Here is an 18172-nt window from a genome sequence, read left to right on the forward strand (position 1 = left end):
AAAATGGGCTGTATGGGGGGGGGGTGGGGCGGGTTGGCCATGCAGAGGCGGGTCTCAGCCCATTGAGCTCTCTCCCCAGCGGCCAGTGCCGGGAGCCCACCTGCAGGGCTGCGGGGAGCGCTGGCTCAGGCCATAGGGGACCATAATAATTGACCAATCTTAGACCAGATCTGCCCAGCCACGCGCCGCCAGCTGTCAGCCCCGCCCCCGCCCTGCCACGCCCACCGCAGCGAGGTACCCCCCCTCCCCGCCTGAGCCCGGGCTCTCGTTTCCATGGTTACAACAAGCAGCCGGACTGGCGGGGAAGGGTCACGTGTTCCGGAAGCGCCCCCTTGTGGCAGGAAGTGACGGAGGGGGGACTGGCAGCCCCGGAGGCCAAAAAAAAAAAAAAAAAAAAAAAAAAAAAGACCCCCCCCAACCCAGGACGCGGGAGGCGGCGTCGGGGCCGCCCGGGGGAGAGGCTGGGCCCGAGCTGCGGCACCCCGGCCCTGAGCGCCTTCCCCGGGGGCGCCGCGCGGGGCTCTGCGGCTGCCCCATGAGGAGCGCTGCGCCGCGCGGACCGGGCCGCTGGGCGGGGATCAGAGGTAACAGCCCCCCCGGCGCCCCTTTGTGTCTCCATCCCGCCCCCCCCCGGCCCCGGCGGACGCGGGCAGCGGGGGAGAGTTGCCCCCCGAGAGCCGCCTGAGCCCTTGCCCCGCCGGGCGCCCGCTGCTCCCTCGCTCGACACTGGCCCGGGACGGGTCCCCCGCCGTGCCAGGCGGCGTGTGGCCGGCAGTGAGGTAGGGGAACACCCCCGCCGCGGCCCCGCCCGGCCAGAAATCGTCCCCTTGCTTCCTTTCAGACCGAGGGAAGCTGTTTGGCTCTTGCCCCGGGCAGAGCCCCACTGAAGTCACTGGGGCTGGGCGGTGATTCCGCTGTGCCCTAGATACAGCGGCAGCCTCGAACGCTGAGGGCTGCGATCCTGCAAAACACTCATGTGCGTGGTCCCTGCACATAAAGTTTCAAACATATAGTTAAGCTCTGAAACAGGCTTCCAAGGGCAGTGGTAAAGTCTCCATCGCTGGAAGTTTTTAAGAACAAGTTAGACAAACACCTGTCAGTAGAGCTCTGCCTGGATACCAAATCAGTGTCTGCATCTCATCTGAAACTGCAAAAATGGTCCACAGGTGTCCATTTGGATACTCACGAATGTAAAGCAGAAATCGCCAAATTTGCAGGGCTCTAGATTCAGTTTTTTTCCCCTGCATCTAATCCACAAGACACAAAAATTATCTGAGGATATAAATTGGGTATCCACAGATTTGCAAAACTCTGCCTGTGAGGGATAGTGTAGGTTTACTTGGTCCTGACTCCATTCAGGTACAAGACTAAATGATCTTTCCGTGTGTGTGTGTTTGCAGGATTAAGTCCCACATTTGACTGAGGGTTAATATTTTCTGTAAAGGAAATAAATAGGACATTGAAATTCTCTGGTAGAATAAAAGTAACCAAGCTGTAAAGGTAAAAAGTAAACTCTTCAAAACATAATGTATTCATTAAGTCAGGTGACAAGTATAGATATCAGTATTCAAATATATGTGTATGCCTGACAGTCAACGAGGTTTTGTATGTGATGATCTACAGGATCTCGGCTTTTGATTTTTAACCCAACAGTTAAAATGTCCAGCAGAGGCTGCTTATGTCAGCCTTTTATCTGCCATGGGCCAACTCTGATCTTTACCTGTTGCTGTCAGTTGATTCTGATCTCACACTAATGTTTTAGCTTTGCTTTCCCACTCGTAGAATCTGGTGTTACCAAGTGCAAGTTTCCTTTTTGCACTGCTGACTTTGGTTTTAAATGTTTGTGTAACCTTCTTTTTCTTCCCCACTCTGCCATCATATTTCAGTTTATTTTCCTTCACCTGATTTTTCTCTGCATTGGGGCTGTATTCAGTTGTTCTCTCTGGGAGTGCGCACATAGCATCAGAACTATTCAATGGTTTGCCAGAGACCTCAGTTAATGAAGATTCTCTTTTAGTTGATGTGGTTCCATGCTTTTAGAGCAGTTCTATTCCTGCAGTTGCTATGATGTTCTGGATTGCCAAGAATAGTGATAGAAATGTAGCTGTGTTAGTCTGGTGTAGCTGAAGCAAAATACAGGACTATGTAGCACTTTAAAGACTAACAAGATGGTTTATTAGATGATGAGCTTTCGTGGGCCAGACCCACTTCCTGATCTGAGGAAGTGGGTCTGGCCCACGAAAGCTCATCATCTAATAAACCACCTTGTTAGTCTTTAAAGTGCTACCTAGTCTTGTATTGTGGATTGCCAAGATGTGCCATGAAATCCTAGATGATCACAAATGTGTGTCAAACGTATATTATATAGCAATACTCTTATTGGTTTCAGTGAAAGCAGGGTTGGGCCCTATGGGGTAAATTCAAACCTAGTGCCAACAAATCAGTGGCAGAGTAAAAACTAAAGAGTTTGGAATGTAGAATTAAGAGATGCAAATAATGTCAGACTGTATTATATGCATTTTGTCCATGCAGGATTATATCATTCCCTACAATACACTCCTCAAATGCTATGCAAGCAGTGAAATAAAAGGGGAGGCTTACCTGGGTGGTCGACAAATACCTTTGATGTCGACACCCGCGCGTCAAGACTATCGCGCTGAGCTGACAAACAGCTGATCAGCTGTTTGTCGGCTCAGCGCGGCAGCCATGTAAATTTAAATGAAGCGGCGATTATTTAAATCGCCGCTTCATTTTCCTATGTCTGGTAGCCTAATCTACATGCCTCTGACAACAGAGGCATGTAGTCTAGACGTACCCTGTAAGAGGAAAAACAAGCTTTTCTGCTTTAACTTCTAATCAGTTTCTTATCTTCAGTGAACTAATCACTGAACTGAACTAATGGGATCTAAAGTATAACTGGGTTTAAAAATAATTAGATAGGTTCAGGGGGGGATAAGTTTATCAATGGTTATTAACTGGGATGGTCAGGGATGCAACTCCATGCTCTTGGTATCCCTAGACCTCTGATTGGTAGAACCTGGGACTGGAGGATGCTTGATAAAATGCCCTCTTATGTTCACTCCCTTGAAGCATGAGGCACTGTTCGCTGTCAGAAAGCAGGGTATTGGTCTGATTCAATGTGGCCATTCTTCTGTTCTCATGAGCAAACTGAAAGGAAGAAAATTCTCTGTACTGTACCTGCAGAAAATGCTGCTGCTGCTGTCAAAATCTGTTTTACAGTTCAACAAACTCTTGTTTCACGTAGTTACTTCTACCTGTTTTAATGTGTGGACTTCTTTAACACTTTGTCAGCAAATGTGTACTACTTACAATTTAAATACATTTTAAATAATAATGTGTTGTAGCATGTTTAACTCTTAACATAAATTGTTATAATTTCAGATTTAATTTTAAATGGGTTTATTTTTTTCAAAGAAAATGTATTTAATTGTTTAAAAATCATCAATTGTATTCTCCCTGGGTAGAGCTTAAGTGACAGCTGTGTGTATTATGATGGGTAATAGCCTGTGATTATACATTTTGGATTGGGTAGGGGTACTAGATCACAGACTAGAAAGGTGTGGGGAGATGGTTAAGGACTAGAATAATTCCCCAGCCTTTCTGGTTTCTTTCAGACATGCAGAACTCCCTTCACAAAATCTGGTCAGCCATCATTATCTGGTCAACCAACGTCTCCTACTGCTAGAAATCCTCTGTGATCACTCAAGCACACCTTTTCCTTTTGTTACAAACCCTGATCCCCTGGACAAGGGCTTTCCATTTCACCTGCTTCCCTGTTGATGGAGACCTCTCTCCAGTTTATCCCCTGACCCACATATTAACATGACCTGTCTTTCTGCTTTGGGAAAATCGCTCACCTTCACAAGACTTCCTTTAGAAACCTTTCCTGATCCCTCTGACAAATTCTCCATGTGACACATTTCACTTCCTGTTGATAAAGCCTACTGCTGCATGTTCCAGACCCAGTTCCCACTAGTTGTGCATTCTTACACATCTTTCACCCACACTTGCAGGTCCCAATCTAACAGTTAAGTCAGGAACCATCAGAGGTTATGTTCCAGCCAGAAGTGCATGTCTGTGAACAGGAGGGAAAAGTCAATCTGGGTTAGGAGACCAAGCTAAGAAGGGAGGAGTTGCAGTGGGATAATAGAACTGGGAAGAAGCAGAGAAGAATCAGAAGCTGGGAAGGGAAGACAGGTGACTAGGTGCACAATATTCTTTTTCTCAGGTCACTGAAGTGTAAATGGGTATGAGTGGGTTAGGTATTTGACTAATGTTTGAATTATGTACAACTGGTATTTTCCTACCTTTATAGTAATTCAGAGCTTGCTATGTAACTGCCTATTACAGCAACAGCATGGCCATAAATTGTGAAAATGTGTTCATTTTGCTTAAATTAATTATGATCATCAATGATATTTGCATCTGAACTACGGGCCTAACCTCTGCATGAATTGAGAGTCTCTTCTCTCAGTGCTGCAGGGCAGTACTGAAGGGCATCAGCAGAGCTGAGTAGGGGCCCAGGACTGGAATAGCAGGGAGGCTGATGGACAGATTGAGGGGCACTGGCAGAGCTGTGTGGGGAAATCAAGAGAGTCACATTCAAGTTAAAAACCATAAGTGATGCAATAAAATACAACTTGGATTTTTACTTAGTCTGACTTGGTTTTGAATTCTCTTGATTTAGGTCTTGAATCTGTCGCCTCTGTTTGAGATCCTTGGGACTTGTCACCATGGAGACTGAAAGCGAGCAGAACTCCAACTCCACCAATGGGAGTTCAGGCTCTGGAGGAAGCACTCGCCCTCAGATATCTCAGATGTCTCTGTATGAGCGACAGGCAGTGCAGGTGAGGCACTAACTATGTTCTGGGTTAGATAGATGAATAAGAAGATGCAGTGAGAAGTGTGCTTGTATCACTCACATTTTTGTATGCCTAGTGGGAGCAGGAGCAGAGGGGTTGGTATGTTTCAGACTAAGGGTTGCCAAGCCTGGCCAGACATTTAGTCCATGTAGTGCTGTATCCTGCTTACACTTGTACTGGAACAGCCAGTTTTAGTACAGAGTGCAGCCTCCTATTCTATCGAATCACATTATTGCACTGCTCTAATCTCAGAGCAGGCCATTGATTCTTTTAGTTCAGTGTCCAGCTCTTTTGGCTGTACTAGAACAAGCATTGCTCTTTCTTGTCTGGTACTGTCCCAGGACTGGGTCAGAGCACTAGCTCAGCACTAGCCTAGCATGCAACTTTCCAACTTCCTGGAGTTTATTAGGTCTAGAATAAGAACTGGAGTACATCTGTAATGAACTGAATCAGTGTCCCACGTTGGCTGTACAGCTACTGCCAATGGTGTCCTGCCTCCTGCTCACAGAGTAAATCCTGTGGATGATGGCTCCCCTACTCCCTGGGGATATTGAGATGCTCTCTTATCCCTTGTTGCAGTTCTTATGTGTGTCTCTCTCACTGCACCCCATTGGCACATTTTGGGTGGCGAGGTTTGGGTTTTTTTCAGAGATGTTTCTTCTTTTTCTCCAGGCCCTTCAGGCACTGCAGAGACAGCCCAATGCTGCCCAGTACTTCCATCAGTTCATGCTCCAGCAGCAGCTCAACAGTGCCCAGCTCCACAGTCTGGCAGCTGTCCAGCAGGTGAGTTGTCATGGGACAGAAGCGGGGGGGGGAATCTGCTGATACTTAGATTGTAAATGTTGGGACTAGGACTTTTTTTTTTCTCTAAATGTTAGAATCGGATTTAAAGTTTCGTTCCAGTTGCTTATTCTCCCCCCTTTTCCTTTCCTACAGGCTACAATTGCAGCCAGCAGGCAGGCAAGCTCTCCCAACACCAGCACCCCCCAACAGACCACCACCACCCAGGCTTCAGTAAGTAACTGCCCTCTTCCATACATGTATCTCCTCTTCCAGTCAGAACTGAAGCACCCAGGAGCACACATCCACTGGGAATGCCAGGCAGCCACAGGTTATGGCAGGAAACTGTCAGCAGTGAGCATTTGGGGCTCTCATCATGTCCTGGTTAGGGAATTGGAAGAGAGTGGGCCCCTTGGTGGGGGAGGTGGGAAAGGATAAAAACTGATCTCTTGTGATGGGAAGCATGGAAATCAAGTTTGTTAGGGTGAGGAAGGGATTGTGCTTCATAGGTGGAGAGAAGTGACATGAGGATGAGTGTCCTGGTGTGGAGGAAGGGAGAGGTAGAGTGCTGTTTGGGAAGAGTTCAGGAGCAGGTGTGGGATCAAAAAATTAAGGTTAATTGGAGGGGTAGAAATGGAGTGGCCAGCAGAAGACTGGAGAAAACTAGTCAGAGGCTGGCATTGTCTGGAGAAAGGCAAATCCTTTATAGATTTTGGAGCCTATTAGTAGCAATGTTTGGGTACGTCTAGACTACATGGCTCCATCAACGGAGCCATGTAAAATAGCTTACTCGGCATAGTCAAAGAAGCGGGGATTTAAATAATCCCTGCTTCATTAAAATAAAAATGGCCGCCATGCTGTGCCGACGATCAACTGATCCAGCACAGCGCAGCAGGCTAGACGCAGCGCGGTTGACAAGGGAAGCCTTTGTCGACCACTCCGGTATGCCTTGGAGAGTTTGATGGTAACTGGATGATGCAAGGTGTACTTGGTTTAGTGTTGGATTCCAGACCCTTTTAGAAAAAAGGCTTCTGCTGTGAGCTGCTGAGGATATACTGCAGTGGGATCCAAAACCAGTTGCTAGTCCCACCCAAGATACTGCTACTGGAAAGGGCAGGGATAATGGCGCCAAGTTAGTTTCTGTCATTCTCTCTCTGATCTGTCCAGATATGTTGCTGGAAACAGGGATAGACCAGGCCTTAAAATGCCAGTTCCTGCTGTGTCCCCCTTTGTGTGTATGTGTGTGTAGAGGGAAGGGGGCTGAGCCTCATCTCTCTCATCTCTTCCTGTGTGATTTGGGGCTTTTCTCTGTTTTAAGATCAATCTGGCCACTACATCAGCAGCCCAGCTAATCAGCCGCTCACAGAGTGTGAGCTCTCCTAGTGCCACCACGCTTACTCAGTCTGTACTCCTGGGGAACACCACCTCGCCGCCTCTCAATCAGTCGCAGGCCCAGATGTATCTCCGGGTAAGAGAGATAAATGGCCCCACCTGCTCTGTCCAATGCTGTGTTATATGTCCACTGAGATAAATCCCTGTTTCTGGACCAGTCTCTGGTTCTGATATAGCAGGATAGGGAATGGTCTGATACAGTTTAAGCTTCAAGGTTGGAAGGCCCTAGTATCTGGAACCGCAGGATTGGCTCAGTGTTCCAAGGTGGATGTGGTGAGTTCAGTATACTCTATTGTGTAGGGAGAGTCTATGGATGAGACCTTTACGAACCAACCTGTCTGTGCTTTGCATGGATGTTGAAGATCCCATGGCACTTTTTATTAGAGTAGTGTACACATGTAAAAAATAAATGTCCTCTCTCAGCAAATCCCTCGGTCAGATACAAAAATAAATGTTGTCTTCTTGACCAATTCTGGAACAGATATTTACCTAACAAATTAATCTCTTCAACCGCTGCCTTGCTCAGGTTCATAATTAATGATGGTCTCTCAATTCTGAGTACAGAGATGTTTCTGAGAAAAAATGTTCTCTAAACCAGTCCTGGGAGAGGCTATACATGAAAAATTAACCCCCCTTTTAAGGCTTCGGGTTCAGTTACATGTAAAAAATAATTCTCTCTCCTCTCAACCAGTCTTGGACTCAGATTATAATTCCCTTCTTTTCAACTGCTCCTGGTCTTAGTCATATATCTGAAATAAATACCTGCCTCTCAAACCAATTCTAGACATGTGCGAAAGTGAAATTCTGGTCTTTTAGTCAATCCCGAATAGCTCTTTGGTAATCAGCTCAGCTGTGTGTGCAATGGAAGAGAGCTCCTTAAGGAAGCAGTTTTTGGTTTCCAGGTCCCAAGGGCTGCATTCTGGATCACAGTACGGGGAGGGTAGGGGATTTTGCAGTGTGACACCCCAGCCCAGTGTTGCTTTGTAATATGTTTGCTTGTGGTTCGCTTTCTTTCTTTCTCTTTCTCCCCCTCCACTCCTTCCTCCTCCACATCACCCAACCCATCCCCACAGCCGCAGCTGGGGAACCTGTTGCAGGTGAACCGGACCTTGGGCCGCAATGTGCCTCTTACTTCCCAGCTCATCCTGATGCCTAACGGGGCAGTAGCCGCTGTCCAGCAGGAGGTGCCACCCGCTCAGTCTCCCGGGGTCCACACAGACACAGACCAGGTCAGTGATCCCCCCTCTTGGGGTTCTCACTCCCAACCCCTCCCACACATGCACACTTACCCCTCTCCCAGATCTGTCACCAGCTTAATCTCTCCCTTGGTAGACAGCTAACTCTGCACTGCCTGCCTTTCTGTATTCTAGAGCCCACTGGACAGCGTGGGCTGCAGACTCCATTCTTTCTTTCCTGTATGTCATTGTGCTCACTTTTCCCCTTCAGAGACCAGATTTGTTTTCTGCCTAGTTTTCTGGCTGATCCACTAGTTGGTATTTCCATCTTCATGATTGGTTAGCCCGAGTGAACAGATCGGTGGGTTCATAGTCTGGTTCCCAGTGAGGCAAGTGCTCCACAAGAAAGAGCCTTTGCCAGTATTAGTCTGATTGGTCCTGTTCATTGGTCATCTTAAAAAAGCCAAGGATTGACTGGGCCACAGAGGCTGGGCTTGTCCTTAAAAGGATTCCTTCAGATCAAGGAGCACGCATGCTCCATCAGTTGTCTTGCCCCATCACATCCATTCTTGGTATTTCCAGAAGCTTTTTTTGGTCTCCTGAGTTCCTGACCCACTTCAGCTATTTCACATCTCTCTTGTCTATCTTTTCTTTGGAGTAAAGCCAACCATAATCACGCTGCACACAACATTGCAGTTGGGGGAGAACGAGTACCAAGGATGGCTGCACCAAAGTGCAAAGAAAACTGGAGAGCTCAGAGAGAACTGCAGGCAGAGAGGGAAGATTTGGGTCTCCAAGGTGGAGAGGTCAGGGAAAGGAGATGGGCAGCTACAAAGGGGATTCCAAGGTTCTGTATACAAAGCTGAGGTGGATCCCAACCGTTCTGAGGCAGGGCAGATGCAAATTGAGGCTGTCCCATGCCTCTGATGCAGTCTGTGCTGCGAGAACATGCCATTCTGAGAGAATGGTGCTGTTTTCAAGTTCTGTTCAGAAAGTGCCATGAGATCTTTAACTTTCATCAGGGCTACGGCAGAAGGGAGTTCGGGTTAATGTCTCCAATGAGGAGATGACTCCTCTAATAGTGCAGCACCTTCAGTATTGCTCTGAAGTATGAGCCAAATCCCAGTTCAAGAGGCTAGAGCCTGCAGACTGACTGACTTTGCCAGTGGAGCCAGTGGCTTTTATGGTGTTCCCAGGCTCCTGTCTCTCTCTGTCAAACTACAAGGTAATAAGTATACATCATTGTAATCTAAACAAATGGGTTGTTTTGTATGTGTGTGTTTCTAGGTGCAGAACTTGGCTGTGAGGAGCCAGCAGACCTCAGTCACTAATGCCCAGCTCCAAAGCTCTGCTCAGAAAGCAGCCCTGCCAGGAAACTCCCAGGCATCAGGCCTACCACAGGCCACAAATGCCAGCCAGACCTTGGCAGTGGCACAGGCCTCTTCTGGCAACACAGGCCAGTCCCTGAACCTGAGCCAGGGGTCAACAGGCAGTAATGGTGTCTCAGGGGGGGTGGCAGCAGGTGGTGGGAGCCAGGCCACCACAGGGGTGGGCCAGGCAACCTCGGCTGGCCCAGGGGGCAGCTGCCAGAGGAAGGGCACTGGTGTGGTGCAGCCATTACCAGTAGCAGCTGCCCAGGCAGTGACAGTGAGCCAGGGGAGCCAAACGGAGGCAGAGAATGCAGCGGCAACAAAGAAGGCTGACACAGACAGTGGGCAGCAAACCGTTGGCATGAATCTGACCAGGACAGCTACACCAGCACCCAGCCAGACCTTGATCAGTTCAGGTAAGTGAGAATCCAGCCTTTTTCTCTGCTTCCCCCTCTGTCTCATTGCAGTTGCTGTTTAACTCCCTAACTCAGCTCTGTTGCAAGTGCTGGCCCCTGCAAGCCCAGCAGTGACAGTGTCCCACATGTACTTTCCCTCCAGCATGTGTTTCTGCAAGAAAGTCCTTCCCCAACCAGGAATGAGGATATCTGCCTCAGCCTCTTTAGTCTTCCGTGGGTTCTCTCTGAAACTACTAATATTGGGGCTAGTCGTGGTGGAAAGATAGGTTGGAACCAGTGCCCTAGAAGTGAAAGGCTCTGTATCCCACCTTTCCAACTGCCTTCACCCCCCGCTGCTGCTTCGTAGTTAATACTGTGCACTCTCCTTTTCTCCTCCCTTTTTCTTCTCTCTAGCCACGTACACGCAGATCCAGCCCCACTCGCTGATCCAGCAGCAGCAGCAGATTCACCTGCAGAAGCAGGTGGTGATTCAGCAGCAGATCGCTATTCATCACCAGCAGCAGTTCCAGCACCGCCAGTCCCAGCTCCTCCACACTGCCACCCATCTCCAGCTGGCCCAGCAACAGCAGCAGCAAGCTTCACCCCTCACCCAGCAGCAGCCAGCTCCGCCAGCCCAGCAGCAGCAGCCTTCGCCTCCCCAAAATCAGCAGCAGGCTCAAACTCTTGTGGTCCAGCCCATGCTGCAGTCACAGCCTCAGCCCATGCAGCTTCAGCCGGACAGCCCCTGTCAGCCAGCCACCAAGTCACCTGTTCCCATTCAGTCCAAGCCACCTTCGGCCCCCATCAAACCACCACAGCTTGGAGCTGCCAAAGTGTCAGCTGCCCAGCAGCCTCCGCCACACATCCCAGTGCAGGTGGTGGGGAGCCGGCAGCAGGGCTCAGCTCAAGCCCAGGCACTGGGCTTGGCTCAGATAGCCCCTGCAGTGTCTGCCCCACGCGGCATGCCAGCAGTGGTTCAGCCCGTTTCCCAAGCCCATGCCATTTCCCCATCATCCCAAGCTCCTTCTGCCACAACTTCCCCCCCAGAAGCCCCTCCACTCACTACTGGCGTCAACTTGGCACAAGTTCAAGGCACAGCCCATGTGGTGAAGAATACAGCCTCGTCCCCAGTTATGGCTCAGGTGCCAGCAGCCTTCTACATGCAGCCTGTCCCGCTGCCCGTAAGTGATGTCTGTGGGAAGGGGACTAGGATAGGGTTCTTCACATTCACTTTTAGGCACCAATTTCAATCTGACTCCATGCCAGAGAGATGAGATGGGAATGGGATATGGAGCCTTTCCCTTCTAGGGCACTAATTTTAATCCAGCTGAGGAGTCAGTGACCAAAAGTCATTCTCTGTCTGATAGGCCAGTCAGTGGCCTTCATGAAATGTTCTTAGTCCTCTCCAAAATGAGGTGGGTGCCTGTCATAAATAGCATTCTGGCCTCCTTCTTGTCAGAGACTAGGGGCAGAATGGGCCACAGACACTGAACTCCACACTTCCTACTCGATGTGGGTCTCTCCAGGTCAGAGACCGTTTGGTGTGTTGTATCAGATTCTGAGATAAGTCCAGCCATAGACCTCTAAGGAGCTGTTGGTGACCGGGGGCTTCCCATTTTATAGTGGCCTCTCAAAGAAAGCAGATGGGTAGCTTTCCCTACCTTGATATGGCTGCATGTGTCCCTGTTCACAGGGACTTCACTTGGGGACCTTGCTGTGTGCCCTTCTGCAGCCCCATTGATTTTTCTCTGGCTGTTGCTCTGCTGCTAAGACAGGGTGTTTCTGTGACAGCTCCCAGACTCTGGAGCCCTTTGTTCTCATCCAAGTAGTCATCCCTGCTCACTGGTGGGAGCAGACACTGGCCAGTGACCAACCTGCCATTCCACCTCCTTCTTGGGGTCCATCACCAGAAAGTGGGATGCTGTGAGTCCTGTGCCATGGTGCTGCTAAATTAGCGTGGTCAATGTAAGAGGGAGAAGTGCAGAGCACCAGGGTGGGGCTGGTGGCAGTGGAGATGTCAGTGCTGTGAGTTTATTGTTCCCTAATAGGAATGTATGGCAGCCTTGCTCCCTGTGTTGGTGGGCATGAGGGGTTGACTGTGGGAAGGAACAAGGCTGGAGCTGGAGGGTTGAGGAGGTGCTGGATATTTCTCTTCTCATCTTTGGTATGTGTTCTGCGCCTCCCTGCGCTTTGAGTTGCATCTCACCCCTCACACATTCCTGTTCACTCTACACAGGGCAAGCCTCAGACCTTGGCAGTGAAGCGCAAAGCGGAGTCCGAGGAAGAGAAGGAGGAGTTGCCCAGTGCCACTGCACTCCTGCCGGCCAAGTCATCTCCTGTGGCAGAGAGCCCCAAAACCATAGAAGAGAAGAGTGGCCTTGGAGGTGAGTGAGTAGAGAAGGGCTCTGATGGCTCTTAGTCAGTGACCTGTGGTGGTAAAGCAGAGGGGTGCGGTGGTGGACAGGACAGCAGGCTAGACGGGCCAGTGATGTGAAGTGGGATGCTGGACTGGAAGGGCCAAAAGAATGGACTGGGATAGTGGACACTGATTTGATCCAGTGTGGTGAGTCCTGTCTTCTTTATGTACTTTTATCCTTCCAGAAAAATCTGAGCCTGTCCCCAGCACCACCCCAAATGCCCCCACAAGTGAAGCAGCCTCTGTCACCACCACATCTTCTCCTGCCCCTACTCTGGCAATGGTGTCGCGACAGACTGGAGACTCCAAACCCCCACAGGCCATCGTCAAACCCCAGATCCTCACGCACATCATTGAAGGCTTTGTCATCCAGGAAGGGGCAGAGCCATTCCCGGTAAGAGCCAGAGGGGAAGGAGTCAGAGCTGCCGTGAGGGTAGCTGCTTGCTGTGGGGCTGGTATTCTTCCATCACCGGAGATGTTTCCTCCTTGAACCCCCTCTCCCCCCAATTGCCCCTCAGGTGCAGTGACAGAAGAGAGGAAGAGAAGGATTTGTGCTGTGATTATCAGAGTAGGAGATAGGGATTAGAAGTGAATAGATAGGGAGGGTGGAAAGCAAAGATGGGCCAGGTGTGTCTGAAACAATGAAGAGGGCAGAGAATGTAAGGGGTTTCTCTTCTCTTTATGTTGACTTGTAATACAGGGAAGAGGGATACTGCTGCTAGTAAAAGGCTGTCATTTTAAACCAGATAAGGGGAAGTACTGCTTCATGTGGTAGTCACTGCTCTTTGGAACTCACTGCAGCAGGATATTCTGAGTGGCATAGCAAGATTAAAGACCAATAAGAGCATCTAGAGTGATGCTGCCAGGATACAAATAATCAGGATGTTTGACTTCTGAGTAAGTACAGACAATCAGCTGGCTGGGTCAAAGGAATGACCACTCTGTGGTTCAATGTCTTCCCTTCTCAGTGTGTGTGGAGTCTCTCTTGAGCTCTGAGGAAGACTGAGGAGGCTCATTCCCTGAGTGTCAGTTCCCTTCTTCTCCCTTTACAGGTTGGCTGCTCTCAGCTGTTGAAAGAGTCCGAGAAGCCACTCCAGGGAGGGGCTCCCTCCGGGCAGAGTGAAAACCAGTCTAGCAACTCCCCAGGAGATGATAGTGCAACCTTGGGTAAGACCCAGCTCCAGGGAGCCTTGAATGTGCAGGAAAACAGTTTTTCAGCCTTCTCTCTCCCTTTCCCATATTATACAGATGGTGGTTGGTGCTGCTCTCCCCTTTCTGGAGACTAGAGGCATGATGCTCAGACTCAGGGATCTGGGGTTTTGAGGGAGTGGGGATGGGGATACAGAGAAGAGTCCTGGCACACTCACAAGAGATCCCTGCTCAGCACATGGGCCATCTGGATCCTCTGTTGGAAGCCTGGCGGTTCCAATGCAATGCAGAGCCTTGGGGAGGGGATCCCTGCCTTTCTGTGAAGGATAGGGGTGTCTAGGCTTGGCAAGAGGGAGACTCTAAGGGGCATTAGGAGAGGAATGAACCTCTCTGTTTTGCTCGTGTCTTTGTCCAGTCCTTGTTCTTACCTCTGCCAGCCGGGTTTCCATCCCATCCCTCAGGAAGGCTCTTCCACAGCTCATTAGCTCAATACATTCTCCCAAGAGAAATGGCTGAGGTTGCTTGGTGACTCTGCTTCCTGGTGGTAATTGTAATAGGGTGAGAGAGAGTGTGTGTGAGATTTTCTTTGGTTGTAACAAAGGCTCTCACTCTAGAGCTGGACAAGAAGACAAACCTGCTGAAGTGCGAGTACTGTGGGAAATATGCCCCAGCCAGTCAGTTCCGGGGCTCCAAGAGGTTTTGCTCCATGACCTGTGCTAAAAGGTAACAGCCAGACGTTATTCTCCTCCTCTCTGACTGTTACTTCGCCCACAGCTGGGCATGTTTCCTTCCTCAAATTACATACTATGCTCACTCCTGGCCCCTCCATTCAAGGGTTCCATTAGCCAGGTTGGGAGCTCTGTGTGCAGTGAGCCTGCTGTATTGGACCTACAACTTGGCTAGTAACTGCTGAGTATTCGTCCATTGTTGATTCTGTGGGGAGGTGGGTCAAGGCATAACACAGAATGCTCTTGACTCCCCCAAGAAGTGTGGTGAGGGAATTGTTCCCAGACTTGGAACGAACCCTCTTCCCGAAGCAGTAGTCAAATCCATAGCTAGTTAGGAAAGGCCTGTTAATAGTCCTCTGCGGATGGTGTTGGCCCTGCAGGTCTGCAACGCTTGGATCTGGAATGTGTGCTTAGGGCAGGGTGGGCAGTGAGGTGAGGGGAATGTGGGAAAATCAGGATAGTAGTTGCTGCCTCCCGATAGGGCACAACCCAGCACATCTTTTTTTCTCCCCCGGAGGGAGAGTTGGTTCATTGGCTGCTGAAAAGGAACAGAGAGCCGTGTTAGTCTGAACTTGGTAAAACAAAAAAAGCGGTCATGTAGCGCTTTAAAGACCTACAAGATGGTTTATTAAGTGATGAGCTGTCGTGGGGCAGATATGATCTGAAGAAGTGGGTCTGCCCCATGACAGCTCATCACCTAATAAACTATCTTGTTAGTCTTTAACGTGCTACATGACTGCTTTTTGTGTTTTACCATTGGCTGCTGAGTTAGTCCAGGATGCCGTGGCCTCAAAATGTCACTTGTGCCAAAGGTCAGCTCTGCTTGCTTTCAGGAGGAGGGCTGAAAGAGAGGGAGCAGGCCTTGGAACCTGATGGCAGAGAGGAATCGGCATCCCCGATTCCTTTCATGGATTTGCTCTGCCACCTTCTGTCCCCATCCAGGAGAGGGAGGAGGAGGAGAATGAGCAGAATTGTTTGCTCACTGCTCATTGACTCCTTTGTCTCAGGTACAATGTGAGCTGCAGCCATCAGTTTCGGATGCAGCGGAAGAAGATGAAAGAGTTCCAGGAAGCTAATTATGCCCGTGTGCGTCGACGTGGACCACGGCGCAGCAGCTCTGAGATTGCCCGAGCCAAGATCCAGGGCAAGCGTCATCGGGTGAGGACAGCCCCATTTGCCCTTGTCCTGCCAGATCTTGAGCCTGGGGCAACAGAGCATTGTGTTACTAGAAATGCTGTCTTTAGTATATTGCATGTGTCAGTCCCCATCACAATACTGTAGCTGTCTCTGCTGCTAGAAGTGCTGGCCCCTTATGTCCCAGACGTGCTCCTTTGTTAAATTGAAGTCCAAAGTCATTGGCCAAGATCCAGTGGCACTTTGGCTAGGAATCAGGTGGTCTGTCCCAATTCCATTTTGCTCTGTCATCTCAGAGTTTGAGTACTTCTCTCCCGTGACAATGGTATGATGTGTGGCACTGCATTTTTGAATAATTTTCGCATTTCACTTCCGAGGTGACTGCATTGGAATGAGTTATCCCTGCTTACAAATCCTGGGGAGAATGAACTGGGGGAGAGAAATTGCTACCAAAACCTCCTGGGGCTGGTCATTGCCTAGAGTTTCTCAGATTTCTCCAGGCTTCTCCAGATGTTAATGGATTTCTTTTAACCATCTTCCTTTTTTTCCTACCTTACCTCTCTGGTATCGGTAGGGTCAGGAAGACTCCAGTCGAGGCTCCGACAACTCTAGCTACGATGAGGCTCTGTCCCCCACATCTCCTGGGCCCCTGTCAGTGAGAACCAGTCATGGAGAGCGAGATCTGGCCAATTCCAACATGGCCCCACCTACTCCAGACCTACATGGCATCAACCCAGACTTCCTGTCCAGCAACCCCAGCCGCTGGAGCGTAGAGGAGGTGTATGAGTTCATTGCATCTCTGCAAGGTGAGGAGAAGCCTTTTGCCTTTTTCTGCCCCCTTCCCTCCCCTTCTAGTATGACCAAATGGAGCATGAAGGGCTAACAGTAATGTGTCTGACAGCAGGGATGCATGGGGTTCAATGGGATGCTTGGGATGTGGGGAGCCATCTCTTTCTCCTTGTTTCACTCCCTAGGCTTGTGATTGAAGCCGACTCTGAGGTTGGACAGGCAGTGCAGTCAGATCCTTTGTACCCCCTGCCTTCCAGGAGAGCAGGGCTAGGGCAGATGAGTGGGGATATATTCCTAGACTCCCCATTCTTCATTCATCAGGGTGGCCTGGGAAGCAGAGCACCAGCCCACTTTTGATGGAGTGGGAGTGTGTGGGTCAGAGACCTGTCTCATTTGGCCTTCTTTCTCGGTCCCTCACTGGCAGGGTGCCAAGAAATCGCAGAGGAGTTCCGCTCACAGGAGATTGATGGCCAGGCCCTGCTGCTGCTGAAGGAGGAGCACCTCATGAGCGCCATGAACATCAAGCTGGGACCTGCCCTCAAGATCTGCGCCAAGATCAATGTCCTCAAGGAGACCTAATAGCCCTGGTGCCAGAGGTCTCACTTTTCCCCAAACCCCCAGGGGAACTACCTGCGATGGGAGCATATGAATGGGTTTTCCCATGATCTTGCATAACAAAGAAAAGAATGTTTAAGTGAGTGAAACTGTCACTCAGAAGCCTGTGTTTTGGTCTCTTAACGGTGCTACATGGGGGAGGAAAACTCCCACCTGGGGCCTTGAAACTTTTATTTCCTTCAAGTGCATCTCACTTTCTTTTAAATTCTTCCCCCATGGAGAACCAGAGAAGGTGAAGCTCCTAGAAAGGGGGGAAAAAGAGGACCCCCTTCCTCCTCAGAGGCTCCTGGGAGTAGCCAGTTTGGGTGAGGAGAGAAGGGGAGATGAGCTGGCCCCTTTCTGCACAACGGGGCTGCTAGCTCCTCAGTTATTTCTTTTGAATTTTTCACCATACCAGAATCTGATGCATGAAGTGGAACTGCCAGTGCTGATGCTGGGCGCTGCCTTGCTTGTTCTGTGTTGCTGGGAGAAGAAAACTAGCGAATTCCAGGTATTAGGAGAGGTGGACAGAGAAGAATTGGCACTAAAAGTGCTACCTCCCATTCCACTTTCTTAAAGCCCCCAGACCATGATTCTGAGCTGGGTTTAATAGCCATCATGGCATGTGTACCAAACCCTGGAGAAACAGGACAGAAACAATTGCTTTGCTTTACTATCTCCTTGTGTAACTTGAAGACTGTAAACATCTTGATGGCCACTCACTCCAGATCCACCCCGTATGGACCAGGAGAAGGGGGTTTAATTAGAGCACTTCAGCTGAGGATGAGTTTAGAGAATGAGGAGGAGCATTATTTTGGGAGCCCTGCAGCCTCAGTCTGTCTCCCCCAGCGCTGGACATTGCTTATGGATCCAAAGCAGGAGTTGTCAAGAATAATAAGGCTCCAGCCCATTCTAAGGGACTTTTTTTTTTTAAATGTTCTCTTTTCAGTTTCTATTATTTTGTATCTCTTCTCCACTCTCCTCAGGAGGGTGTATGGGCAGGATTGTGCCACATCTGTCCTGGGCCTCTTATTTTTGGTTGTAAAACAGATATGTCTTTTCCTCATAAAAAGAATGCTTCAAAATTACTTAATTCTGTTCCTTAATGATCTGCATAAAGGAACATGAGAAAAACCTAAGCTTTAATCGCCTTTAGAGTTCTACACTTATTACCCTCCCCTGACCAAAAAGTTGGTGGATAAATTGTAATATGTTAAACTCATCAAACAAGTTTGCAGAGGTTCCAGGCTCTGCTAATGATCTGACAGAATTCTAGTTAAGGAAGCTTCTGCTTTTTAAAAAAAAAAAAAAAAAACCACAGAAACTCCCAAGAAATGTGAGAGGTAAGGGCTGAGATTTGGCTGCTA

At 49.4% G+C, this 18172-nt stretch overlaps 1 protein-coding gene across 3 annotated transcripts; it reads left to right on the forward strand.

Annotated features, from left to right (window-relative positions):
* The first annotated feature begins 388 nt into the window (after window positions 1-388).
* On the forward strand, window positions 389-17893 carry PHC1 (polyhomeotic homolog 1). Of its 3 annotated transcripts, none has more exons than XM_075902382.2 (15): window positions 389-584; window positions 4709-4868; window positions 5556-5666; window positions 5820-5897; window positions 6982-7131; window positions 8129-8284; window positions 9518-10016; window positions 10410-11176; window positions 12232-12379; window positions 12597-12805; window positions 13464-13578; window positions 14175-14283; window positions 15296-15446; window positions 15997-16228; window positions 16636-17893. In XM_075902382.2, the coding sequence occupies exons 2-15, from the start codon at window positions 4755-4757 to the stop codon at window positions 16788-16790; spliced, it is 2994 nt and encodes a 997-aa protein (XP_075758497.2). In that variant the 5' UTR covers window positions 389-584; window positions 4709-4754; the 3' UTR covers window positions 16791-17893. The 3 variants fall into 3 exon arrangements, with proteins under 3 accessions (XP_075758497.2, XP_075758515.2, XP_075758505.2); XM_075902390.2 differs by lacking the exon at window positions 389-584 and adding an exon at window positions 759-779; XM_075902400.2 differs by lacking the exon at window positions 8129-8284.
* Window positions 17894-18172: the final 279 nt, after the last annotated feature.

Source organism: Pelodiscus sinensis, chromosome 1 (assembly GCF_052426305.1).
Source record: "Pelodiscus sinensis isolate ZL-2025 chromosome 1, ASM5242630v1, whole genome shotgun sequence".
In the NCBI taxonomy this organism is placed as follows: Eukaryota; Metazoa; Chordata; order Testudines; family Trionychidae; genus Pelodiscus; species Pelodiscus sinensis.